General features: G+C 45.5%; 2 protein-coding genes across 2 annotated transcripts in view; both read left to right on the forward strand.

Moving 5' to 3' along the window:
* Positions 1-2,126: 2,126 nt before the first annotated feature.
* Positions 2,127-14,517, forward strand: LOC135370740 (nonsense-mediated mRNA decay factor SMG8-like). The gene is made up of 22 exons (XM_064604561.1): positions 2,127-2,227; positions 2,462-2,588; positions 2,661-2,699; positions 2,766-2,888; positions 3,021-3,104; positions 3,178-3,245; positions 3,405-3,576; positions 3,997-4,085; positions 4,584-4,726; positions 5,474-5,628; positions 6,320-6,459; positions 6,526-6,613; positions 7,373-7,528; positions 7,593-7,733; positions 8,327-8,627; positions 8,925-9,011; positions 9,564-9,722; positions 9,785-9,928; positions 11,405-11,526; positions 12,048-12,106; positions 12,840-13,019; positions 14,205-14,517. The coding sequence occupies exons 1-22, from the start codon at positions 2,151-2,153 to the stop codon at positions 14,320-14,322; spliced, it is 2,772 nt and encodes a 923-aa protein (XP_064460631.1). The 5' UTR covers positions 2,127-2,150; the 3' UTR covers positions 14,323-14,517.
* Positions 14,518-15,461: 944 nt separating this feature from the next.
* LOC135370742 (alpha-mannosidase 2-like) overlaps positions 15,462-27,985 on the forward strand; it is a 28,096-nt gene continuing 15,572 nt past the window's right edge. The window contains exon 1 of the mRNA XM_064604563.1: positions 15,462-16,306. Coding sequence (XP_064460633.1) covers positions 15,905-16,306 — 402 coding nt within the window. The 5' untranslated portion in view covers positions 15,462-15,904. The remainder of the gene's footprint in view (positions 16,307-27,985) is intronic.

A 27,985-nucleotide genomic window follows, 5' to 3' on the forward strand; every position in this document is an offset into this window, starting at 1 on the left:
CAGCTATGATGTCATGCTGAGGAGTGAAGCAAAGTTCACTGGAACCTACTGTATTATGTTCTTCACAAGGTTAGCGCCCGCGTGTTTACAGTGTTGCCACAGGGTCTAGGCTTTTGAAGACATGCAGGCTTTCTCTCGTACGACATGACACATGGAAAGATGTTATGTTTCCGGCTTTCGAGAGGCCACTATGTGTAGACTGGCTGTGCTTCCAGGATTCTACAACAGAATTTGCAAGTTGTTCTTTTCTCTCTCTCTTTTTTCATTTTAATTGAGTTACTTCAATATTGTTTAGTGGCAAAAAATAATTGCTAGAGTCCAGGCAATCCATTTCTGCTGCAGTGATCATTGAAAGAACTGATGTTCTGAGGCTGGAACATGCAGTGCAGGCTGCAGTGAGCATGTTTTGCAGCGATGCTGTGTGTACATATACATGTATGTGAATTCAGTTGTGTACATAATAATGATGACAGTTTTACTGGGCACACTGTGAAATGTCTGAGGTGGCATGCAAAAGACTGGCTGCTGCACTGAATAAAAGGTGTAACACTGCATCAGTTTTGAAGTGACCTTGTGGTGGTCTTGCCCTCTTCCTGAGTCGTGCAGCAGATTTCAGTTTATGTGTGATGATGATTGTTTAATCATGGGTTCGAGAACTATAGCATCTCAACCTGGATCACACGATATGAAATGGCATTTTGCCAGCAGAAACAAACAAAACAAAAAAATTCGCTCAGCTACTCCCACATATGCTTAGGTTTTCATGCCCCTCACGCTTCACTGTTTGAAAAACACCCGCGGGATTCCACTGCATCCACTGACCTCTTCGGCAGAGCACTTTGAGATGGCCATAATGACAACAAATTTTTTTAGCAGCTACAACAGCTTCGGAGATCTTGATGGATGACCATTTCGGAAAAAGAGTGTTAAATAAAATTGTTAGCAAGCCTAAGTATAGTAGTAACTTTTACAGAGTACTCTTTAGCAGAGCACTACTCTAGTGCAGTGTACAGAGTAGGATGTGCTGCCCTTTGCTGAACTTTAGTGCTGAGGGTGTCACCACCCCATCTTACATCAGTGTCGTCCCACAGATTCCCTTTCAGCTCAGTTGCCGCAGAATGAAAATGACCACCAGTTTAAAAAGTAGAAGACAAAATTCACCAGAATAGATACTATCCTCCTCAATTATCCTATGTGATACTGAAGGTGTTGACCTGCTGCACAAAGAGTAGTGACACGCCATTCAGTAGACAACTTAGACGGCATAGGAGTATGCAGATTTGCGCTCCAGTAAAGGATGCCACCTTGTTTTTGATCAACGAGCATTGGTGGTCTGATCCTGCGGAAGGGAGTCTTTAAGCGAAATAAAACACGTTCGGAAGGAAATAAACGAAAATAAACACGCCACTACTTGCTTACTTCCATAGGTTTGTCTTACCGTACTTAATAAAACTATCAACAAATATTTAAGTTTGTGCTGCTCTAACGCCAATTTCTTTTTAGCCTCGAGGTAATCAAGAACTCGAGGCGGCCTTCCCCACCCGGGTTAAAAACCTCCACTGTGATCTCTCTGCATGGACGAATCATTTTTAATGAGCGCGTCAGCCCCTATATTTGCCGCACAGAATCATGCACCGCATTGCCCTCCTCTAGATTAGGTTAGGGCATGGTTAGGGCGATCGGGCTTCTTCAGAATAAAATCCTCAAGAAGACAGCGCTTTCTCCGCAATGTGTCGTCTGCACCTTTGTCTCCGTGTGGGTGTCTCCTGTGTCTCTGGGTGCAAATACAGGACGCTAGATCCAGAAGGGAGGCGCTAGATCCTACACATCCTACAAGATATGGTAGCATCCTATGGTAGCAACAAAAAGTACTGCGCGGCGTGTGGTGGTTTGTATGCCATCATAGTTTCGGTTTCGATAGAGACCCATGTAGAGATCCATCTTTCATCGATAGTGTGTTTGGTGTCAGGTCTCGTATAGTAATTTAGGCTTTTTGAGATGAATGCACGTAATATTTTGAAGATAGTAACAACAATAGCATGGTGAACAAGATTTGCAAAGAACAAGGATGGCTCGAACTACATGTGGAGAACCGTGGGTGTGGAGGAGTCAACGCGGCATAGCTTTGCTATCGCTATCATGAAAGGAAGATGGCGCGATCCAGTAAAACCTCGAAGCCGCCGTTGCGTGGATACAAATTTGATGTTTCTAACATTGAAGACGCGTTGTGAGTAAATTAAATGTGATTATTTAGACACATTACGTACCGTCTTTCAAGGAGGATGTGAATATTCAAGTGGGAATGGGGAAGCTTTTTCAGTATTTAGAAAAACTACTGCGCTGTCACCGTCTATTTTATTTCACTTTCGATTAACTTATTACATTAATACAGTAAATATTATATTTTGTGTTGTAATTGTAGATAATATTTGCTGTTTGTGTCCAAACGTTGCGTTGACAGGTCGGACCTGACGTCTGTTTCAAAGGAACGAGTTTGCATCGTTTCTTTCATTGGAAAAACTGCGCTATATGCAGAGAGCATCAAATCTCATCTTATTGATGATGTCGTTGGCAGAAACGTGCTTGAGGTAAGCAGGAAAAGTAATTGTCATTAATAATGTCATTGCTCAGTGTTTAACACTTTGCCCTCCTTCACTTAGCCTGAGTTGGGCACCGACCGAGAAATAGGACAGGAAAATGTAAGTACTGCCACTAACTTAAATGGCGATTATATGCTGGTAACATAATACGTTTACTTTTTTTAGTACAAGATTGAAGGGTACTATCATCCCGAAAATCGAGTTATATTTCTGCACTTGTTGGGACTTTTTGACACGTACTGTGCAGCAGACGTTTGTAGAAGATTGGAACAAGAATTGAACGAAAAGGTGAGCGTTCCTCCATTCCAGGTACCATACACCTGCTGCAAACTTCGAATGAAGCATTGAATAACTTTTGAATGCAACCGATCTTGCTCTTCGAATTAATTGAATCGATGCTTGTGTCATCTTTGATTTCAGAGTTTTTTGGAACTTTGGTCAAGCCTGCAATGTTCTGTGGCCCAAACACTTCTCTACCTCTTTCACATATCTCACGTAGTAGTTGTAAGTGTTTGACAGTTTACAGATCTTCAGGCAGACGTGTAGTGCATACAAACCACTTTACTTGTTTACGCAGATAGTGCATCCAACAGCAACATTTGACGTCAGCTACATTCATCTTTTTCGGACACTTGATAGCATCAGGTATGGACCTAAGCAGCACAACATCGTGGCACAATATTGAACCAATATTGGCAATGTCGGCAAAATATTGGACCAAGATTGGGCCAAGATGTTGTTCCGCTTGAGGAGACTTACTTACGTTAGAACACAGCTCATTTCTTTCTACCTCTCATTTTGCAGGCAAAAGTGTCTGTCGTCTGTTGTAGATGCCTTGAAACCCTTACCCATCTCGACCGACTGGGTACAGAATGGACGTCCATGTTCACCGCGTGTGCTCTTTGTGTTCCTTCAGTGTCCGCTTGAAGGAAACGAGTCGGAACTTCTCGACGTCCGCCCCAAGGGAAAAGCTTCTGTGAGTTTTACCAGAATGAGGCCACAAACTAGTTTTCCAAAAACTGTGTTTTTTTAAAAACTTTAACTGTGAGAAGCATCTATAATGCAAGTGTAGACCTTCGTGTTTGGGGGTTTTATGTTTTCATAAAACATAAAACTGAAACTTTTGGGTGGGGTGGGGTGGGGGGCAAAAATTGAGTTTTATTTTGGGGAATCTAAAATTGGGTGATATTTGATGGAAAACCAGATTTTTTCGTGTGGAAGAAAAAGTACATAACAATGGGTTTTACTAGGTTTAACCCCAAGGCACAGCTGTTTTCAAGCGTAGCATACTTGTTTGAGAGCTAGGCGTTGTCCCTTCATGCTTGTCTGTTTTCTCGTATTTCTCCTGAACTTAAAGCATTTAGTGTATAATACAGTGTAAGGTGTCCTTTTGCAGAAGCTCTCGCCTATAAAGAAGCTGGAACATTCCCTTGAAGACCAAATATACAGGATACTACGGAAGAGCAGAGTGATAACAAACATTAGGTGAGCTCCTACTCTGCGTACGCCTTCTACTGCTGAGTGCATGCAGTGATGTTGCACATACATCAATAGTGTTGTATTGTAGTATGTGCACTTCTTGTAACAAGCAAAACTAAAGTTCCTTGGAACTAGTAATTGGTTGGATGTGCACATGCTAAGCCTTTCATGTTGTGCATGAATGGTATAAGTTTATGCAATACTTGCATGTGTACTATGGTAACTGAAGGAATGACAATTTACATGATGTAACTGGCATGTCTCTTTCTAGTATAGAGGTTGCCTGCACAGAAGTTGAGGAGATTCCTCAGTGGTGCCCTCAGCAGCTCCGGTAGTGCTTCAGTCCTGTATGCTGCTCGTGTGTGTAGCACTAGCAAAGCTGCTGAAGACTGCTGAGGAACTTTCTCAACGTAAATGCAAGCACACCCAGTACTCTAACTCTGTATTCTTGTCTTTCTGCCCCGATGATAAGTTTATACATGTCTCAATTTTTCTGTATTTTAGTGGAAACTCATTATTTGCAGTCCCCGCCAACCAAGAGTTTGTCTATGTACGAACTTCATCTTCTATAAGGGAAGACACGGTGGACTTTTTCTTGAAGCAGTTAATAACGTTTTGCTCTCCCGACTACGAGGAAAGCCTATCAGGTGACACACTCGATCACAACTTTCCTTATGCCTAAGTACAGGGTGAATTTAGCAAAGGTTACACATTTCGATCGAGTCGTAAAAATAACATCCCTGGCGCTTCAAGCTTTGCAGACTGATACTCATTTGCCGTAAGTTTTATCCAGATTTTATTTTGTTTTCAAATGCTATCATTTTGTAGAATAAAGTTAGAAGCAACGCAAATTCTCGCCCAATGCATTTCCTATATGGCCTATACCACCCGCAACCCGCCATTTTTTTCCTCTGTCTGCTTCACGTTCATATCACAACGTATATAGGTGGCGCTGCTTGGAGACGAAGCGAAACCAAAACCTATAGGACAACAAACAACGAAATGGACCAGATGCAGGGTTTCGAGGCAGCGCCACCTATATACGTGGTGATGTGAACGTGAAGCAGAGAGAGGGAAAAAATGGCGTGTTGCGGGCAGTATAGGCCATATAGGAAATGCATGGGGGTGAGAATTTGCTTTGCTTCTCACTTTTTTCTACAGAGCGATAGCATTTGACAAAAATATGGATGAAACTTCAGGCGAATGGCTATCAGTCTGCAAAGTTTGAAGCGCCAGAAACGTCATTCTCAATTTCTACGACGCGATCAAAATGTGTAACCTCCTTTGCTAAATTCACCCTGTAGTAATGTCAGCCTTCCACTGAGGAAGTCACATTTTCGGTCTTCTACCATTGTTGGATCATTTATAATACCCGTTAATATCGTTTCTTTTAGATGACCTTCTTGCTCTGTCTCTTGACCCCACACATAACGATCCCCAGTGTCAAGAACACAGTTTTTCATTGTTTCTGGGGCAGCATGTCGAGCTGGCATTATCGAAAGGCTTTGACGATAACGTGGGGCGGCACCCCATTCCCGCAGACTTTGAGGTATTGAGTTATCATGGGACTCCTTTCGACTATTCTTGCGTTTGCTGACCAAGAGCGAGGGAGACTCCGCCTCCTGGATGCCGGCCAATAGGAGGACGCGGAGGGCAGGCACTTCCCAAGCCTGTGCTCTCGCCTAAGAGATGGCGCAGCGTTACCGTTGTTTTTGCATTTCGCAAGGCTTCTGCCATGTCTAACCAACGGCTGAACGAGGCTTAGACAGGAGCGTAGCTACCGTTATTTCGCCTGCCGCAAGGCTTCTGCCATGGCACACCAATCTAACCAACGGCTTTGGCATTCGTCAAGATGGGAATGAGGCCAAGCGGAAGTCGCGCGTACGCCGGTTAATGGACGGCGAAGCCGTTGGTTAGGTTAGTGCGCCATGGCAGTAGCCTTTCAGAAAGCAAAACAGTGGCAGCTGCTGGTTAACGGATGGCAAAGCATTTGGTTAGATTGGTGCACCATGGCAGAAGCCTTGCGACATGCGAAGCAACTGTAACGCTGTGTCATCTCTTAGGCGAGACCAGAGGTTTGGGAAGTGCCTGCCACCGTGTCCTCCTATTGGCCTGCTTCCAGGAGCCGGAGCCCCCCTCGCTCTTGGTCAGCAAATGCAAGGATAGTCCTCCTTTGTTGTTTCATTTTTTTCCTCTAATCAAGGGGTATAACACGCTTTATCCATTTTGTGTGATAACAGCTCCCCACAATCTCCATGTGGTTCAAAGTGGCAACCAAGCTGCGAGATTTCTTCATGAGGACTGGTGACTCCAAATCCAGTGCAACTCTTCTGTCCAGTCTCAGGACCGCTTTAGATATCGACATTAGGTTTTCCGAAGGGTATGTCTGCCTGCCTCTGGATGCCGTTAAGACGTGTTTAATGAACATGAATGTGTATCAAATCAGGCGCTGCGGGAAGGTCTTACCCCTCGCATCAGCAGCCTATCAAGAAAATCTTCCGCCTCATTATACAGCAGAATATCATCACCGGAAGGTACCTTTGTTCTTCCTTTAGTGGATGTTGATATGGAGTACGGTGACCACAAAAGATAACTAGAGAAGTGAGGCTGTTACATGCTATAATTCGCTATGCATGGTTGACCTCTGTTCTCAGGCGTGAAGGGTCTGAGAAGGAAAAGCATGAGCAAGAAAAATTTATCATTGTACATAGAAGTAAAATGCAAGCGAGCTGGTGCCTCGACGTTGGCAACATGTCCTTGAGCTTGTCCTTGAGCCTTGTCACGTGCTGTTCATTTTTGTGTTTTTTTCTTTTGTCCTTCCCACAAGCTCAGGGACATGTTGCCAATGTAAAAAAAATTCTCAATTGGCACTTGTGAATGTTTGTGTTCTTTTGTGGCTTCTTTTTATGCATGTAGCTCATGTTGCTCTCCTACAGAATTCCATCGTACAATGGGCAATATGTCACTGGCACAATTTCTGCTATATGCTGGGACAGTTTATCTCTGCATGGGAGAGGTTAAAGTTTAAAGAAACCATGTGACGAAGTGTTTGTCCAATCGCAAGGCAGCAACAAGGTTGTACTCGTACATCGGCATGGGGTGGTGGGGGGCACAGAAGAAACCACATGCGCCTCAACCTTGAAATGTTGCCCCCTCTTATTATTTGGTAGCGGGACCAAAGAGGTCGCTCCACAGGCAATAGGGGAAAGAGGGAAAGCTGAGCTTGTACAGAGCAGACGCTGCACTTCACTTAATCCTTGAATTTGAAATTGCTGTCCCTCATTTTCTTTTAGCTGGCCGTCGCACTTCAGCTGTTCAGCGCTCACGCTAGGGGGCCTGCTTTTCAGCGTTACGTTCAACAGCTGAAAGAAGACTGCGATGCTGTGTGGAAGGCTGGGCGGCAGATGTGTGAAGTTCTCAGCCTCACTGGAAACCACTGCGTTAACCCAGTATGAAATCTTCACGCACAATGTAAGCTTGTGTCTGGTGTCAGACCAGCATGCTTTTCTGTAGGTCCACAAAACACCCGAGTCAGTCGAGGAGGACGCAGACGAAGACGTCCTCGTCATGCCGCACTGCAGTCAAGTGAAGCTCATTTCTGCCTGTAACTGCGGTCATCAGCAAGGAACACGGGATGACCCTTTTATAGTGAAGGTATATTGCTTTCCTGTGTATTGATACATGTACAGTGCTAAGTTTACGGAACATGTAGTTTACAGACATGCTAACAGCAAATGGTGCCGTACAGACTTACAGACATATGCCTTGGTAACCCAGTCACCTGTTTGCAAGTCTGTACGGTCCCATACGCTGCTAGCATGCCACTCTGAGGAAGAAATGCACCGGAGCGTGTTCCGTAAACTTTTGTCCAGCCCTGTCCACATAACGAAGCAGTGATTCATCCGGACACCTCCCAAATGGTTGGCGACACGCCATCCCTACTTGCCCCTTTCACACCCCCTGTAAGGGGTATGAAAGGAGTAGGTAGGGGTCCTTTTCTTTCCCTTCTTTCCTGTGCATCCCAGGAACAACGGGAAAATAATCCGTAAAGCTGCTATAACTTTGTACCTAACTGTCGTAATGTGATGTTATACAGTTTTATAATGCAGTTGAATACAGTATTAGCTAGCAACTTGTAATACACTTTTAATGTGGCATGCAGGGTAAAGATTAATGTGTTTCTGAAGTCTGTTTGACAAGTGCTTTCAATACAACTCTTTCTCTCTCTCTCTTCCGTTGTACTTCAGGCGGCCAACTACAACTTCTACATGATAATGAGTGCAGAGTGTTGTGGAGAACTGGAAAGGATCACCTTTCCAACCTTCCAGCCTAGCTCTGTGGATCATGGGCCGGCTGCGCCGTCTGCAGCGCCGTGTGCCACTTCCGAACTGCTAGAAGTTGGGCTTCATGCGCAAGCAAAAAGCCACAGCCGCAGTCAGAACCGAAGCCAGGCCAAAAGTGGGACACCCAGTGACATTCGAAGTCCAACACTGTCAGAGTCGGATTCGGAGTTCAGCTCAGAGCCACCAGAAAGCACCTCTGACTCTGGTAAGATTACGCTTTCATTTAGGAAACAAGTTTACAGACAAGCTAAGTCTCCTCTCATCAGTGCTTGAGCTTAGGTATAATTATGCAGTCTTCGAAACATTGTGGAGCAGTAGCTCTGTACAGCACTGTATCTGTAGACCACAGGTAAACACATCCTTGCAGAAGGTGACAAAACAATGGCAGGCATGTGGGAACATTCGGGACAGGCCATTACGGCTTGCTTGCTTGTTGCCCTGTTGATGTGAGAAAATCCATCTCTAAATATGTTCTAATATGTGTCTCGATTTCTCCTTCCAGATGAAACATCATCAAATGAATCTGACAGTGGAAAAAGCCTGTCACTGTCAGGAACGACACAGCACACGGAGGACCCTGATGAAGATGGTGATCTTTCAGACTTCTGTCCTTGAAGGAGTAGTGACAGGCCCCTCCATAAATTATTTATATTTGGCTGCAGAGTGTTGTGTGACAAATAGCATGGTGCATTCTTGCAGTTACGATAGCAAACCTGCAGCATGTGAGTGCAGTCTCTAACCTGCACTGGACTCTGGGATCCTCCACATTGTTGATGTTGATTGAATTGATTAATTGAGTTGAATTGAATGGTTCATGTATTCTTGTACCCTCCAGGGCATTTTTGTAAATTGAATAATGGTATAATCGATATTGGTTGAATTGATTAAGTAATATCGCTCGAATTAATTGGTATTTATCAAATTGATAACTGAACACTAATAACACACCAAACACTAATAACACAAAAAGTTATTGTGTGGTTGCTTATGATAGACTGCTTGAGAATCAAACAAGGCTTATAGCAATCCTAATTTTCCACTTCCCTGCTCCTTTAAGCTATACATTAGACCCCCCCGACAGTTCTACGTTGCCATTGTGAGAAAGCCAGCTCGCTCTTCTTCCATCTTCCCGTCATTTCAGACAAGTATTGTTCGGGTGACAAGGAAGATGTTGCACCGTCATGTGCAGACTTTCTTCCTGGAATGCTCCATTCGCAGAGCCCACCGGGTCTGCTACCATGTTACAGTTCATGGTCGTTGGTGTGCTTAGGGCCTTCCAGCCTCTACTCGCATAGCATAGGTAAGTACCCTCCCAATGGGACTAACGTACCCACTTTTGAAACCTGTCCGAATTTCTGACAGGCATCCAAGACCAGCCAGGCTTCATCACGGGAACAAACTTCCTTCTTCCGTGGGACGTAGCTGTAAAATTTGAAAAAGACCGATGGCCTTCTTTGTGGGAAGGGAAGAGGCCACAAAACTGGAAAGGAAAGAAGAACGGGAAAGGTAGAAATAGTAATTGAGGATGTCTAAGTCTGAGTCGGGACACTCGTCATAGATGGAAGGGTACGATGACTCAAAATGCGGGATAGTGTATTAAAAGGCATCTGGATCATGACTAGCGCCTGAAGTTTTAGGGTTTTACCCGATTCTTCCCCGAATTTGCACCCCGAATTGAAGGTTGCCTCTTTAGGGTGAAACCCAATTTTTACCAGGCAAATTGCCCTCTCTGGGATGTCTGTAGGAATGTACCAACTACTTGTTTGGCAGAAAAATGCAGTTACATAACCGTTTGTACCAAACCGCTACAGTTAGTTTGAATCACTGAGCCCAGTTTTTCCCCCGATTTTAGCGTAATGGAAGTTTATTCACCCAAATTTGCATGAATTTAGTGCACACATTTATTTACCCGTTTTTTACCCCCCGAATTTGGAATAAAATATCTCCCGAAAACTTCAGGCTCTAATCATGACCTACTAGATTGTACCGACCACATTCAACGCCACCTAGGTACGGAAGGCCTGCTTATTGCCTCCTCTCCCTCCTTCGCTATGTGAACATATTATAGTCAGAACTCGTCTGCTATTGCGATTCGCCGTTCTGTGAACTCAAGAACTCGGAAACGATTGCAGCTAACTTGGAACCTGTAGACCTGAATCTGTAGACAAAAAGTGCAACACGCTTTCTAGAGAAACAGTCATGAGAACGATATGGGACCATTTTGAGCTTTATTTTAAACTTTTTCCCGGTTAGCACGCGGGAACGTCCCATCACTTTTCGCAGACGACGGTGGTTCGTCTCCATGGCTACGACCGCTGAAAGCTCGTTCGTGATTGGCTACTGCCGTGGAAAACACTATCCTGATTGGCTGACTATTAGTTGTTACGTCACGTCGACGAGTAAGCAGGCTTTCTCTAGCTAGGTGTCGTTGCCACGTCATAATATGCAACTGCAATAAAGGGTCCCATCCGCATGATCCGCACATGCGTGCACGTCGGCCCGCAGGATCTCCGTCATGATTGGACAGTTTAATTTTAATTTTTGAACAGTAGCAGCAGACACACTGCCATAGCAGATGACCGCCACAGTACAACTCAAATAAAAGTGCGCAAAATGATGACGACTATCAAGTTATGACAAAGTGACTATGACTCTACCTACCCCGTGGGATATGCAACGCTTGTACAAAAGTCCTAACATAAGCTCGCGTACAAGGTATTATAGCAACTGGAGAAGCAATATAAATCGTCCAATAATCAGGGGTGCCACTAGCCTCCAAATTGTGGAGGGAGGACACAGTGCAGACGACATGGCCACTATAATACGGTAGGTCACGATCTAAATCTACCATGGATGTTTACCGACCTTTACACGCATGTCAACTGCCTGCTTTTCCGCTGCCTGTTTTTGAGTTGCACATTCCAGTTCTCCTTGTTCCATGATATACAAATGGAACTATTTTTCTTTTTCCTCACGTTAAAGACGGATACCAGTTCACAGTTAAAGTGTTCCTTGGTGTGGAATACGAATGTCCACGTGGACATCGTTTCATGTGTTCAAGTTCAGATAGGATTCTTCGATGCCCTGCATCTGGCTTGATAAAGGTTGGTGTATGTTTTGTAAAAGTTCCATGTCTTTATGAAAATCCACAGTGAATCTAACTTAGACAAGCTAGCCAAGCTAGCTATCGTCGCAGGCTAGGAGAAGGTAATTGTTACATGTCTGTAGTACTCATCTCCAGGCAAAAGATAGACAAAAATATGGTATGTTCAGCAACTAGGTGGCTTTTATTGCTGGATGACAAGCCCCTGTACCTTTTAGAGCATGCGCATATCATACTTTTGGTATACAAGTGGTCAAATCCAGGGCGGTGTTATATTCGGTTGTTGAGAATAAAAGTGTCCTAATTTTCCGTACCGTTCATTCGTGACAGTAAAAAGTTTGTCATTTCATCCGTAAAATTCAAACTCTCAAAGTAATGACTGGTAATTAATCTGTGGTCCTTTACACAAAAAACGAGTCTGTAGACCCCAGTATGGTTACACGTGCGTGTGTACTGTACTGTAAGCTTTGTTGCATTGTGGTTAACTTTTCTCTTCTTCTTTTTTCTCCCTCTCCATCTTAGGAGAATGCTCAGAAAATTGCCAACAGTCACATGCCACTCTACTATCCCTGTCCATGCAGGTGAGTCATCCCAAGCAGTACATCTTTGCCCAATATTGGACCAATATTGGGCCAACATGCTGTGCTGCATGGGATGTTGGTTTGGAAGTGCATGCGCTACGCATGCTAATTCAATATGCTTGTCACCGTTACTGCTGTGAGTCATGCCATAAATGAATTTTCTGCTAGCCGGGAGAAACATCAGAGGCCCTATACGACCTTTCTGTCTCTCTGCACAGCTTGTGTCAAAGTTAACTTGAACATCGCTCATCGGGAAGAGGACCACCCTGGCAGCGCCTAGCAGAAGGAAGCGCCTTCATAACGAGGGTCACCCCCTCTAACTGTAAATAGATGACCAGAACACCCTCCGCCGTTATTTTTACTAAGCACCACCAGAGTCCGCAGTCCGGACTGTTGCGTTCAAGTTAACCCTGATGAGAGCTGTACAAAGTGGATTGCAGCTGTGTGTGTGTTTTAAGTCAGCATCATCTATGTATTTTGTGTTCTGTGCACCAGTGGTGAAACTATGTTAACCCCAAAGGACTACTTCCTTTGTGTAACAGTAGTAGTAACAGTAGCAGTAGCACTAGACTTTAAATTAAAATATTTATACTACTGCGGGGGTACAACGATTGCCATCGAAGCACATTACCGGTACGTTACCAAGAACCGTTGCACGTGTTCTGCTAGAAAAGTTTCACGTTTAAATACTTCACACCCCTAACCGTGTAAACGTGCATTTGACAAACTGCAGGTCCGGCAAACCACAGGTTGCTCAGCTGATGCGCGTACATGTGGTGACGCCCAAAGCTCCGGTTCATGTCACTTTGAATCCTAGGGTACAACCAGCTCCACCCCCATCACCCATATTTTCCCCAGGGAACAAAGAGCCGGTCAAACTGTCTCAGTCTGCGTACTGGGTACTTCGGCTACCGTATCCTTTTGCAAGTTTTTTTTTTTTTTTTTATCGGTGTGCAACAGTCATAGAACTGTTGCACGTTGCAGCTTTGTCTTGAAGTCAAACCTCGTAAAACTCATCTTTGCATCCCCTGATTTGCTTGATTGTCATTTGGGGAAAAACCCAAAAATGAAGCCATAATGTAAGTTCATCTACTGGTACCGGCCGGCACTGCAGAATGCGCAAGAGGTGCTCTTTCCTTTTCTTCTCTCTCTCTCGCTCTCTCCCTTTTTCTTTTCTCTCTCTTTCTAATTTTCTACCAGATCTCGGCCCCCTTTATCCTGTTTTACGGCTCCTGAAACAAATCTGCATATTCCCTCTTCCCCCCCTCCCCCCCCCCCAAAAAAAAATCTGAAAATAGAAAATCCAAGCACAGGGCTATTGCATATGTATCCAGAAATATTCGTGAATTTCAGCCCCAATAAGAACGTCCCAGCATCACAATAAAAGAGCAGTAGTCTGCATTGTCTCTTTTGTGAAGTATCTGCAGAATTGCAAATTGTTGCTATTCAACCTAAATTATGCATAGAGCCTGAAGTTTGCGGGAAATAATTTTTTGAAATTCGGGGGGTAAAGATTGGGTAAATAAACACGTGCACTAAATTCACGCGAATTCGGGTGGAAAAACTTCCAGTACGCTAAATTCAGGGAGAAATCGGGCTCAGTTACTCAAACTAACTGTAGTGGTTTGGTACAAATGGTGATGTAACTGCATCTGCTACGAAACAATTAAGTTAGTGCCTTCCTACAGACGTCCCAGTGAGGGCAGTTTGCCGGGTAAAAATCGGGTTTCACCCAAAAGAGGTAACCTTCAATTCGGGGTGCAAATTCGGGGAAGAATCAGGTAAAACCCTAAAACTTCAGGCTCTACTTATGCATTACCTAGCAAACCTAGTGCATAGTTGCGTATCTACATTACAGGACGTTCATACTCTCTTTTATGGTAATTGAAGTCCGAGCACGTCACCTTGTGATCATTTGTGACTGCTGTAATGCTGAGTGTGGGAAATCAACAAATCCTTGTACATCCGGAGTAACTAATGTGGTAAAGTAATGTAATTAACGCGTGTCGTGTCTAATTTCTTTTGTCTTTTTGCGTGCCATATTTCAACTAAGTGTGCTACCTGTTCTATCACTTAACTTCACCGTGCACGTGTCAAGGTTTGTGTATGAAGGGGACTCTGGCCCGTACATCCTCCCGAAGGAACCAGTGCCGGCCGACGTTGCCAGACTCTTATGTGGTGTGTACGGCGTCGTAGAACAAGCTTCAATGAGGTGAACATGTCACCTTGTCATCATGAGTTCATGTGGAAGTTGACGTCATCGACATTTTCGTGAACTTGTTGTCCTCCCTGCTGCCAGGGGTGTATTTATTTCTTGTGACACGGTACTCAAAAGAACCTGATGTGTTCTCGTGGAGCTTGTAAAAAGTTGTGAGATAAAGTTGTCACACATAAACAGCTTTTTGTACATACAAAAAGGTGCTCTTGATCATTGTATCCACCAAAGTGATACATGGTGTTTTTTTTATATATTTTTATCCTTTACAGAATTTTTATTAAAAAAGCTATGAGAGGAGCACAGATGTAGTTTTTGCAGTTGAGTTATACGGCTAGGCCGTAAAAATAAGCACCCTGTATTGCTGACAACACTGGCCCTGTAAGAATGTTTCGTACTGAAACATGCCATTTTTGTCGAACATATGGGAACATAAACATATAACAAAAACATATAAATGAACATAAACATATGGAAAGGGTCTGTATGTGGCATCTGAGCTAGCTCTTTGTCCCCAAACTCCACAGTGATTTTGTGTTTACAAGTATTTTTCACATTTTTGATAAGGTATTTACAAGCTAATACGAGCCAATAGCTATATACACACATTTTCCTTTAATGACTTTTTCTTTTTCATTTGATATCCTGTCACGGTGATTGCTTTGTGGAGGTCAAGTGGCATGTCAATATTCTGCGATGCCTGTAGATTTACACAGCTAGGCTGTCTAGTCTTTACTGGTATTGTACACAGTCAAGAAACCGGCCCACATCCTCACTTCTGGGGGGGGGGGGGGGGGGGAGTTTCATTCTCGGAGCGTGTAGCGTGGGGAGGGCGAGGGGAAACTTGATGTTTGAGGTTCTGGAGGGCGACCCCCTCCACCGATCCGGCAAGCGCAAATATGAATGTGGAACTCTGCCGCAAACTCAACCACCCTCAACTTGCTAAATCCCCAGTTTTCGTGGTGCGCCCTTCGCTTTGGCCGCCTTGACCTTGGCAAACAGTGAGCAGTTGTACGTGGTTGTACTTCGTCCCGCTTCCTCCCTCCGGTTGGCTTTCCTTTCTTCGTATTATTATTATTTTTTTTTCTCATAGTTCTCGTTGGAGCGGGGCAGGAGGCGCTGGTTGCAATCTCAAAGTTTCCACCGTTTTCACGCATGCGCCGATCCTTGCGCGAGATGTGCGTGCGTATGGCTCCATGTGTGTCCGCCTCTGTCTCTTGAAATCATCGCGTTGTCTGTTTTTATGTGAGAGCTCACTTCAGGCATCATGAGTGCGGCAGCTTCTGGGGCGTATGGTACGTCATGCGTGATGGTACGTACGTAAGTACGGTGTACCGTCACATAGGCAGCTGTGCGTTACTGGCACCAGGGGACGACACACTGCTACGCGGGTGCTCCATTTAATTTTTCGTCTGCTAGGTAGGCTTAACCGTGCAGTGCATTCTCTCGGCAGTGGCTTTGCTCCGCGTACTCCGTCTGCACGATGAGCGGCTCTCAGGTGTCCTCTAGAGTGTGTGGTGTCGTGTGTCTCTTTCATCTCATTAGCAACGGAAGCCTTCGGGGATAAAGAACGGCATCGCACCATGATAAAGTGTACTACACGCAAGACGAAGGTGCGCGCTGTCATATTCGCATGCATTGCGATCCTCAGTGTGGTGTTGGTGATGATGTACCACAGCTACAGCACCGACGAGTACCACCTGTCAAGACCTGTCCCAGTGATTGATGGAAGCGTGAGGGGTTCCACAAATATGCGGAACTCTTCCACAGCTAAAAGCACGAGTGGTTTTCGGTGGCCGTGGTCCAAAGCGAAAAGCTCTCTGGACGAATGTCACGCTGTTCCGAAACGGGTCGGCGCAGATATAGATACACCTGACCTGTACGCGAAACTCAATTTCGAATCTATCTCAGTCAGCTTCTGGAACCAGACGTTTGAGAAGCGCTACTATGATACGAGAAGGAACTGGGATAAGCTGCCTCTGGAGGTGAGTATAATCTTCGATGACACGTTCCCTTATCAAGCAGTCGCCCAGTGTCGTCTGCGTTTGACAGATCGTTGAGAACAACGAGCAATCCGTCTTCGGTATTTTTAGTGCAGTGTCTTTGCCCAGAATTTTGAACATTCGCCTACAGCAGCCAAAGCGCTAGCTTATTGTTTCTGATTCTGCGTGGAGGGAGGGAGAGAGGGTTGTGGACCTTTTTGGCAGAATTTCAGTGGTGTGTTGAACTAGACAAGAACATAAGCAACCGAAGTCGTACCTTCTCGATGCCTGAACCGCTGCGGGACACAAATATAGATACAGCAGCAATAAAGGTTCTTTACGGCGAGTGAGCTAGGGCCTCTATGACTGCCCTGGGGGAGCGATAAGTGTGTTACTTTGGTGCTGAAAAGATATGGGACCAACTGTTACAAATACTGTTAACTGAGACAACCGTCCACTACCATGAGATCCAAAAGTAATATGTACAATAACTGGTATCCTGTGTGAAGTTTCTCTAGAGAGGAGGGACATATTTGGCTGCACTGTGCCCAGACTGCCCCCCCCCCCAAAAAAAAAAGAAAGAGGGAAAGAGAAAAGTCCTGTCAGAACAGCGAGCAAAGTTTTGTCACACTGAGGTCACACACACATTCTTTCAGTACGACCGGGAGAGATGAAAATCTCTGACTGTACAACTGCAGTAGTTTTGCTTTCGGAGTGAGGAAACCGTTTGTACATTCTATCGCCTAAAAGTGCAGGACCTAAGCGTTATAATTTTTGCAAAACCTCCACGTGGCCTCACTTGCTGCTCACAAAACGGACGTCGTTGTTCAAAATTTTCAAAAGTTGAGTGTGAGTCCGCTGCACACACCGTTAAACCAGAGCTTCACCACATACAACGTTCCTAGCCAACCACAATTCCGAATGCTGTCATTCTGTGTCTTGATTTGTAGAAAATGGGATGAGGCACCCATCTTCGACACATTATGCATGACGAGGACAGGTGCCTCCTCCCAAACCAGGACACAGAATGATATGATTCAGAATGGTCCTTGTTCAGGAGTGTTTTGTGTGGTGAAGTTCTGTTTTAACAGTCAAGGAAGATCCATGATTTGCCATGAGTTTATATATTTCTGCAATTTTCAAAAGACACAGCAATCAGACGCGGGTCTAATGTGTGCTGGGGGGGGGGGGGGAGTAGAATGTCCTGCCTCTCTTATCAGATTCTGTAGTCACCATGTGAAGCAGTGCACGTAATATTCTGTCCTTGAGCGAACCTCTCAGTACCCCCCTCAGGAAATGTCCTGGATCCTCCAGTGATAGCAACGACTAAAAATATATGTGCAGTCGTCCGGCGGACGTCCCTTCAAGACAAGAGACACTGATGTCTCTCTAATAGCCACCCGAGTCTCGCTACAATGATTTCGTGCCCTTGACGGTGACTTCCGCGTGCGACTTCCGCTTATGCGTCCTTCATATAAACGAGGAGCGTACCGTAGCGACAGCTGGTCCTCAAAATGAGTTCCCAAGCAGCACAGTGTATTGGCCCAATATCGGCCGCATGTCGACAACCAGTATTGCCGATATTCATCCAATATTGGGCCAAGATATTGTGCCGCTTCCGATTTGCGACTAATTATTGAACCCTATAGCAACATGAGCATGCAACAAAAATATGGCGGCACCTTTAGGCATTGTGCCAAAGGCGTTTAATCGCGTCAACTTAATCCCAAGCAGCCCAATATCTTAGTGCAATATTGGCCGAATATCGGCAATATTGGACCGGTATTACCGATATCGAGCGAATATTGGGCAAAGATAGGTGTTGTCCTGTTTTGGACATTGGTTCATCTAGAATCCCAAGCAGCGAAATATCTTATAGTGCAATATTGGCCGAATATCGGCGACATTGGACCGGTATTGCCGGTATCGAGCGAATATTGGGCAAAGATAGATGATGTTCTGTTTTGGACATTGGTTTATCCAGAATACCAGGCAGAGGAGTGTTGCATAAAAATTGTAAAGGGGGGATCTTTATTGCGTTTACGTCATAACAGCTCAACATAGCATTACAGGCTGCATTACATGGCATTACTCTTTATAGCTGAAAGAGCAAGCCGCCCCCCCCCCTTCCTTTTTTTTTTTTTTTTTTTCTGTAGAGGGTGCACATGTAACACAGTTATGGGGGTCGCCAAACATTGGGGGGGGGGTGATCTGGAGAAATCACTGGAAGGCATCGTTTGCGGTAAATTTTCGGGCACTATGTCTTATCAAGTACGTATGGAAGCTCTATACAAGGCCCTATAAAACTGCTGAGTGTATGAACTGAACGTCGCGTTCGTAATATCCTGTACCTCCCCGACAACATCTTCCCCGTTTGATGTATTGCTTATTCGCGCTCGGTTCTCCGTGAAAAAAATAAATAAAAAAATTGACAGCAGCATCTCTGGTGAGAGTCCCCGAATCTCTTGTCTCTCTTCTGTGGCACGGCCGATTGCGTGGCCCCATTTTGTTGTCCACGCGACCTACTTTTGCAGTTCCAAGGCCTACTCCGCGCCCGACACGTTTTGGTCGCGAGAATGCTTTGAAAATGATGGAGGATGAAGCCGGATAAAACGCTCTCTCGCTCGTTCCTGTAGACGGCTCGCACGCGACTTCCGTTTCCATCTATGAAGGACGGAAATAATGCTGCTGTTTGATAAGCTCAATGGGCTTTATGTCCCGTGCTAGGAGGACAGATGTGACATCTGGTAAGCGAGCTGATGAGGAATACGTCATGATATCTGGGTACATACGTAACACCGACAATAATCGATATGGGTCATTCATTCAGCATTCTCGGGAGCTTTTTTTTTTAGGAGGGCAAAGAGCTTCCAACGGCGTGCAAAGCGCGCAACCAATAGACGCTGGACAATAGCACGACGGCAATCGACACCTCCGTTGTGCGGAGGATATCTGAGCATATGAGCATGACGACCTATACCACCTGCTGCTGTCTGAGGTTTTCCCTGGGTTTTCCGGCAGTCTTCCGTCGGCACAGTTCTCTGTGAACTGTGCCATCCATATTACTTAATTTATATTACGCTTCCATACATTCCATTTTTCATATTGTTCTTCCGTGTGTGGCATCACTTATAAGACCCGCTTATGTGTCCTGGAAGTCTTACAAAACCGTGTCATCAGGATTAGCTTTGATTTGCTTTATTTATCCCATGTTTCATATCGTGATACTCGTATTCTCAGCGTCCAGGACATAGCATATGGCGTTCTAGGTTTGACCTTTCGTATTTTAAAACTTAATCTAACTTTGCCTATATATTTTTTTTTTTTTTTTTTTTTTTTGCAATTTGAATTCAAGCTCGCTTACTAGGACAGGAGCAGGTGGAACGTTAAATCCACCAAAGATCAGTACAAATTACGGCAGGCTGTCGTTTTTGTTTCGTGGTGTATGCAAAATGGAACCTGTTGCCGCCCGAAATATATATATATATATATATATATATATATATATATATAAAATTCTGTTCTTATTCATCGTTTAGAAAACAAGTAAGAAATTTATTGTTAATTAAGAGTTTCTGACACTTGTGTTTCCTGTCACACACGGTGCACCATCTTCTTTCTTTCTTTTTTTTTCTTTTTTTCCTGGACTGTATTACTTTCATGTTTTATTATTTGTGCTCTTATTGCGGCTAACGCACTTTTCAGGGAGGAGCCTTCAACCGGGTGTCTCCCTCTGGCTCCTCCATGTTTATAATTCCCTGTTGTGATGTATCTTGGGTAGGATAAATAAATGAAATGAAGTCTGCTCAGGACGCACGAACCCCCTCCCCCTACCCTGGCGTATAGATCCGGCAACCAGTTCAATCACAACCACCACCGTGAACAGTTGACTTGCACGAAAAGCTGTCAATATTTTGTCTAAACATCTGCATATACATCAGTGATCTTTAAAAGGGGAACCTAAATGCAAACATTTCTGCTCACAGAATGAAAGATCCCGTTACCTTGAGAGCAATACAAAAGGAACGAGATTCATCCGTTGCGTCGTTCGCGCTTCATGATAGATAGAGAAAAGGAAAAAAACGAAGTTTACGCGTTTCCTCTTTCCTCCTCAAGAAAGCCCAGCAATGGGAAGCAACCCGTCATTGGTCTCGAGCAATCTCCTGCGCTGATTGGACGAATCGTTTGAGCAGACCAGTGTGACGTCAAGGAGAGGGAGAGGGTAAGCGTAAATTGTAGTTTCTTTCGCTCATAAATCGCGAACGACGCAACCTGTGAATCCCGTTCCTTTTATATCACTGTCAAGGTAACATCTTTCTTTCCGCTAGCAGGAAGTTTTACACCTGAGCACTGATCAGGAGCGGATCCAGACCCTCTGTTTTGGTGGTGGGCGGTTTCTTTGTCGGAGCGCGTAGTGGGGGAGGGAGAGAGGGAAATCTAATGTATAAACTGACCCCCCCCCCCCTCCCCAGTGAAACGTCGGTGTTGTTGTTGGTTCGTTGTCTTCTTTTCGCTCTTGGTCACTCCACGACAGGTTTATTTACACGATGATATTTACAAAGTGCAGTCAAGACGTTCATCCTGAGACGTCCGTTAGCCTCGAAGTCCGTTGGCCAAGTCCCCGTCTCTGTTCCAACCATGCCGCTCGTGGCGTTGTTTTCCAGCCCCCATGCTGCCCTTCCCTTCTCTCTTCACACTTGACAAAAATAAGACAAAAACAATACACCCCGTACAAACGTTATCTCGGCTGACCAAACCAACCTCGAGCCCGGAGGCTTATAGCTTTCTGTTTGCTACACAGAACCGTTGGGGAGAACAGAACCTCACTCAACCTGAACGGAACCTCATTTACAGAACCTCACTCTAACCTGATCTCCCGTGTTTCTGCGTCAAACTCTATAGGAGCAGTATCCAGACACCATATACATGCTAGGTAGGAGGGTGGCATCCTTAAAAGTGTGGCATCATAAGAAGAACCAACCATTTCAGACGCACAGCAGGTTGCAACTTTACACCACCACCCCCCATCCCCCACCCCCGGGGACCCGCCATTGGCACCGATTGGTTCTTTACCTTCAGATATGTAAGATGTGGAAAGTGTGCCACTCAACGGACGTGCAAGACAACAAGAACGCGAGCTGTAAAACCATGCGCTATAGACCCTGTGCGAAGGTTCCCGTTCACTCGTCCGTGACTAATTTAGAGAAGCCATTCATACTCTTTGTATCTCGTATACCCCACGCCGCTGAATCAGCGCAGTTGGGGAGTTCGTGTACGGTTTCCTGAAATCCGCCGGCTCAGCAGGGGTCGGACGTGCCTCAGTGTGGGGATGATGTATCGGTCGGCCGTGATAAGCTGCGCGCGAGGAATGTGGCACATCTCACTGCTGTGTGTGAGCAGCGATACGTCATGCATACGTCACTTACGTGTCGTCGTCGACGCAGGACGTTTTTGTCGTTCTTTTTCTTTTTTTGTCCACGTGGGGACAGCGTGAAGAGAAGTGGTTCGTGGATGGCGAGGACGTAGACTTTATACCATCACGTGGCCATCGATCTAATTTGCGGTCATTGGGAAAGTTCATTTGAAAAGTAGCTAATTACTTCACGAAAAACGTGACAAAGTAACAGTCACTCAGCACGATTAGAAGTAGCTTAGTCTTTCCGAGTTCTCAACGTTGGCAACATTGGGAAAGGCAGAGGGACAGAACACAGGAACAGGCAGCACGGTACGAGTGTACACCAGGTGGCTTCCACTGCTGGCACTTTTCTGTTCGATGAACTCGAGGACAGCAATTAAGTTGGGTCCAAATTATACGCTTCTGCAAAGTGAACGTCAGAACATGTGCAGGTTGCTCCTGTGTGCGCGCGAACGAACCCTAACCACGCTATACTCACCGCTCATCTGGGGTGGTCGGTTGTGGTCTGGGGTAGACAGCGGATGTTACAGTGAATGGTATAGTGGAATAAAATGCAAGCGGTTTCCTGAACAAACCAGTGAAAGAAACATACGGTTCTCGAAGAATCTAGCTGGTTACTGCAGCTATCACAGTAAAGCTTTTTACGCCCTTAAGGGTGTTTTTAAACTTTCCCTCGGCGAACACCTTTAGGGGTGTTTCTGAACACCCTACAAAAGGGTGTTATTTCAGAAAAAAAAAACTCCAGTATGGGTACTACTAATAATAATTGGAGTGGATCTGCACACGACATGCATCTCTCCGTCCACCTAGGGCTTGTGACGTGCGCAGGAAATCTCCGACACACGGTGCTGGAGGAAATATATATTTACCTCGCCAAATACTACTCAGCCGGACTGTACCCACGATCTAGAGATCAGCAAGCCAACGCGTTACCGACTGAGCCACCGAGAACGGGTGCAAGTGATTATAGGATACGCATTTAGGTGCTACCGGCGAATCGGTACGAAATTACCAGGCAAAATAGCGTGTACGAAGGACAGCACAGGTGAGCAGGTGCATCGTGATGCATTGGAACAATCGGAGGAATTCAGACACCCGCAGTCAGTGCTTTCATAAGGTCCCTTTAGGGTGTTCTTAGGGTGTGTTCTAATGAACACCAATTTTACACTAATGAAACACCCTCATAGTTTCACGAGGCCGTAGCGAAGGGCGTAACTGAAAACGGTCTACTGCCCATTTTACACCCTAAAGAGTTTACACCCTAAAAGTTTTACTGTGCACGATTTGTTACTGAAGCAGGCAAGTGGTTACAATTGAAATTTACTCTCTGTGGAAGAAGAATTAGTTGCACAGTTACCTTTTCGGCAGCTTGTTACTGTAACCAGTTATACTTAGTTGCATATCAAGGCTTTTGATTGGGTGCCGAAATATATACCTTCACGTTGTTCGGTTCGAAGCTCGTTGTCGTACCTCGCGAATTTTAGTTAGTTAGGTTAATTATAGTTAGTAACTATAGTTTGTACTATATAAGTTACTGTAGTATAGTATAGTACAATACGTAGTCTCTTCTGTTACGAGACCCAGCTGTTTGCAAAGCTTATGTTGACACCGTGCGTATGACACGTGAAAGGCTCTTATTGCGTATTATTATTATCATTATGTAATTATCATAATGCTGAGAGCATATGTACCACGCGTGAAAATAAGCAATCGCTCCAAAAATACTTCATACCTTTATACGATATTTATACGCAAGCCCATCACAACCAGAGACATGAACCAAGGTTATTTGTCGTCGTAACTTTAAAAAAAAAAATCGGAACGACCTGCCATGCTGCGGAGGGCATCAACAGTCGCGTGAAATACGACCTTGCCCAGCATTTACGACGAGTGGCAGGCGTGGTACATAATTCCTAATATATCTCCGAAGCCTCACTGCGGACTTCCGCATGCTGTGCCTTGGCTCAGCTCCAAGCTGGCCAGCCGTCACGCCGACTAACGGGAGGCAGCTGCCCACGCATGACTGGAGAACAATGCAACTATAAGTACCCCTCCAGAAGCCAAGGCGTGTGCCCAAAAAGGTAGCACGTCGCCTCCCCCCCCCCCCCCTCATCATATTGATTAGAGGGTTCATTGAATGCCCCTACTGAGAGATTCCGGTCGATGCCGCGGTGCGCGTGGACCCCGTGCGTGAATCATGTGACAAGCAAGTCGCGAAAAATTTCCATTCTGTTTGTGGACGGGATGTTCTTTTGTTTTTTTTTTTTCTTGAAAGTGCTGCTTAAAGGGGCACTATCAAGTGCAAAAGTTTCTCCCTGCGGAATGGACGATACCGTTACCGTGACAGCAATGCTAAAGGAACGGGGTTCATCTGTTGCGTCTCTCTCTCCTCCTCTTTACTTTCTTTTTTTGTTCGCGCACCTTGTATAATCAATCAAAGAGAGGTACATTCTTTCTTTCTGGTTTACTTTCGTATATCTAGTATAGGCTAGCGATAAAATACTTGCTTTTTCGTTTTCGCTAACCCGTCTTTCTCACTACGTGTATATTTATTTATTGTAGTTACCTTCAGAGCATACAGCATTGATGAGGAGAGCGCGAAGTAGTTATCGTAATCAAAGTGTACCAAGCATTACGGGGCGTGATGCCACTGCTATACAACGACTTGGTTGACTGAACTGAAAATTATAGTAGCGTCTAGTTTGCGTTCGGAGCACAGAACGGTCGAATAATGTTCAGGGAGCACAAAAGTGCTAAAAAATTTGTCATCGCGGAATGGAAGATGCCGTCACCTTGAGACTGATATAAAAGGAATGGGATTCATCTGTTGCGTCTTTGACTCATAATTCAAATAATATTCATATAGTATTCATATTCATTCATAATATTCATACCTACTCATATTCATTCACAATATTCATATTCACATAATTCATTCGTCTTTAGCTCAAATCACGAACGCCAGTGGTAGCCAAGGTCGTGCAGAAGGCTGGGAGGTAGTGGGTTCGAATCCTACCACCGGCTGTGCTGTCTGAGGTTTTCCCTGGACAGTCTTCCCAGACGAATGTCGCACAGTTCCCCCTGAAGTCGACCCAGGACGCATACTAACCCCCCTGTCCCCCGCTCCTTCCTGCTGTCCTCTCTCCATCTGTCCACGTCTCTACGCCGCTCACAGCCGCAGTTGCTTCGCGGCGCTAGCACGGCAATCGCGAGCGACGAAACGGGTAAATCCCGTTCCTTTTGTGTTGGCGTCAAAGGTAACGTGGTGTCTTTCGTTCCGCGAGGAGAGGAACGTTTGCACTTTAGTGACCCCCTTTAATAAAGCCAAATGAGGGTACCGCTTCCAGCCTGGTCCCGTTATTTCTCCTTCATATGTACCCATAAGCCGGTTCCTTTGTGAGGGAACAGCTTCCACCCTTTCCCACAGAGGAAGTGGGTGTGCGTATTGTTTGCGCGAATCAGTTTAGAGACGCGCGTGTCCGAAATAAGGGCCGCTCAAAATGCCTTGACGCTCTTTGGCGGCAGTCGTTCGGAACGGCGCGTGGTTGCTAAATAGGGGTCCACAATGCGGCTACGTGCAGGCAGGCCCAGTGTGTGTGTGTGTGCAAGGGCGGCTTGCATAGCACATGCTGCGTTGTTCCGCGCAGTTTTATGAAAAAAAAAAAGGGGCGAATTACCGTATTTTTCGGTGTATAACGCGCGTGTTATACAGTAAGAAAGTGCTCTGAAGAGGTCCTGCGCGTTATCTAAAACGGTGCGCATTATACACGGAAATATTTTCCAACAGAGTTCCATTTCTGGTCGGTGACGTACAAATTCTATCCTCTTCCAGGGTGTGCTGTGAGTTTCTGCCAAATATCTTGATGTCAGTTGACAAAGCCGGCGAAAGGGCGCTGGACTGCTAAACTGCTATTGAGCAGTCAATAATCCTGAATTCGTTTCAGAAGGCTGGAGTTATTGAGAATGGACGCGAAACTAAATGTGTTTCAAATAAAGCATATGCATATATTACACACCGCCTCGGTATATCGTGTATAGTGGTGGCAGTACAGAAGCTTGTAGCAACATTGCGGTGCGCGTTATACATGAAACGTTTTTTTTAAAATTAGGCCCGTCTTTAGGGGTGCGCGTTATACACCGTAAAATACGGTAGTATTTTTTAAAGCCGACTATACTTTTCCTCGTTTTTTTTCTTTTTTCTTAAATGACAGACAGCAAATGCGGGAACTGCTTTTATTGAATATTTGTCCTGCGCTGGTTATTTCAGGGGTACAAGGTTTTGTCAGTTTGTACACAAAGAGGTCCCATAGTTGAAACATATAGTTATATTGAAATTACCATATTTGTTTCATTACTAGTAGCATTACTAAGTATCATTAGTTTGTAGAGGAGGTGGAGTTCCTCTACGTGAGTCCTGCGCACCGCCAATGGTAACACGGTTGGTTCGCCACAAGTTGTCAGATTGCGACGAACATAAATAGGCACCATACAGGCACTAAAGTGAACAAAAAAAAAGAAAAAGAATCCGTGCGTAACAAAGATGCCGTTGCCATGACAGCAATACAAAAACGGAACGGGAGTCAACCGTTGCGTCGTTCGCGTGTTAGGCCTAAAGGAAACCGCAGCTTGCGCTTTCCCGTTTCTCTTCGTCTCAAGAGACTCGATCTCCGCTGGTCTCTCCATACGCCGCTGCGACAGTTTGTCTCCGCGCCTCACCTTGAGCTCTCTTACCCTCTTATTCGGGAGTGCGACCCGTGAGGTTTGCGCCACGGACAAAAAAGGGAGAGAGAGAGAAACTGGGGAGCTGCGCAAAGGGCTAACCTGCTTCCGTAACGAATTGGTGGGATCGTCGTTGGCTTAGGCCCTTTCCCTTCCACACCCTCTTTCCCTTCGAAAGAGCACTTTGATTGGTGCACTCAATGTCAAATAATCGAGGCACGAAAGCCCTACGTCTGGATCTGGACATGTCGCCGGTTATACCACCTTTCGTTGCAACTTTTTGCTTTCGTCGACATACCATATCGGCCTATCTTCTTGTTACGTAACATGCCCTTGCAGTTTCTTATCGGCTCGAGCAGAATCGCTGTCATATTATCTGCTGTTTCGCACGGCGTCCGTGTCACCACATTTGGCAGCATATACCACGAGCACGTCACCGTTAAGGTTGGTCAAGGTCCGCGAAAATGAATCCCGATCAGTACTTCTCCCTTTCGCACGTCAAGAGTCAAGCAAGAGCTGCCTTCGATGGTCGGATTCGTGGCGTGGGGTGATATTAGGGGAAAGGTGCGGTTAGCCTGCTTTGGAGTATAGCGGCTCGGTGCACCCAGGGGAGGGAGAAGAGGGGGGTGAAAGAGAGAGGGGAGAGATGATGGTGGCGCATGAGGTTGATGGGTGTGGTAACCCTTTTGCTCTCTCATTTAGGTAGTCCAAGAGAACTACCCAGTATCCACCACAGAAAACATGCGAGCATCCCTCAGTAGCCTTCATTGGGATGCTCCATGTACCACCACAGTAACCAAAGTAACTAAGTAGTAGTAGTAAAAGTAAAGTAACAGTAACCACAGTAACCAAAAGGATTATTGGCGAAGATGGGGAGTGTGAAGGAGTGCTGACGAGGTGCACGACGGGTGCTGCCCTCGTGATGACTGAACACCAGAGGCCCAATAGGGTAGAAAAGTGTAAGCCTCAGGTCGTTTCTCACAGATGTTCGCACTGCATTGCAGCTTTTTGAGCGATTATATTGTCGTATAAATTGACTCGAAGAGCAAAAAACAGGCCCATCTTAGCAAGATTGATTGGCACTTGGCGAATTCAGGTGGTCATTTCGTGGCAACTTTTTTTGCCAGGTCCCGAGCAGTCACGCTCGCTTGGTCAAAGCGAAGCAATCTCGCATACTTGCGTGGCGCTTTCCGAGCGCCAGAAATGTGCCAGCTAGCACTTTTTTTCGCCCGGTGATCGAGCAGCGGGTTGCCCGACTATATCCGGTGTCGTCACATCCGCACTGCGGATGACGCTCTCATGCGCTGCATCACATGCAACGGTGGCGGGTGCTCTCATTGGCCCGCACGTCGAAGTTCACGTGGTTTAGCAGACGACGGGACCCGAAGACGAGCGACCGCGGTGCCCCTAGCGTGATCCGAGTGACTCTAAAACCGCTAGATTCCTGGCACTCATGTTCGGGTGGCAACGGTCACGTGATCCATCTCGGGAGCCGACCTCGCAATTTCCGAGCGCTCATGCCGTGTCGCCATGAACCAACCCGAATT

The sequence above is a fragment of the Ornithodoros turicata genome, chromosome 10 (genome assembly GCF_037126465.1).
Source record: "Ornithodoros turicata isolate Travis chromosome 10, ASM3712646v1, whole genome shotgun sequence".
NCBI classification, from domain to species: domain Eukaryota; kingdom Metazoa; phylum Arthropoda; class Arachnida; order Ixodida; family Argasidae; genus Ornithodoros; species Ornithodoros turicata.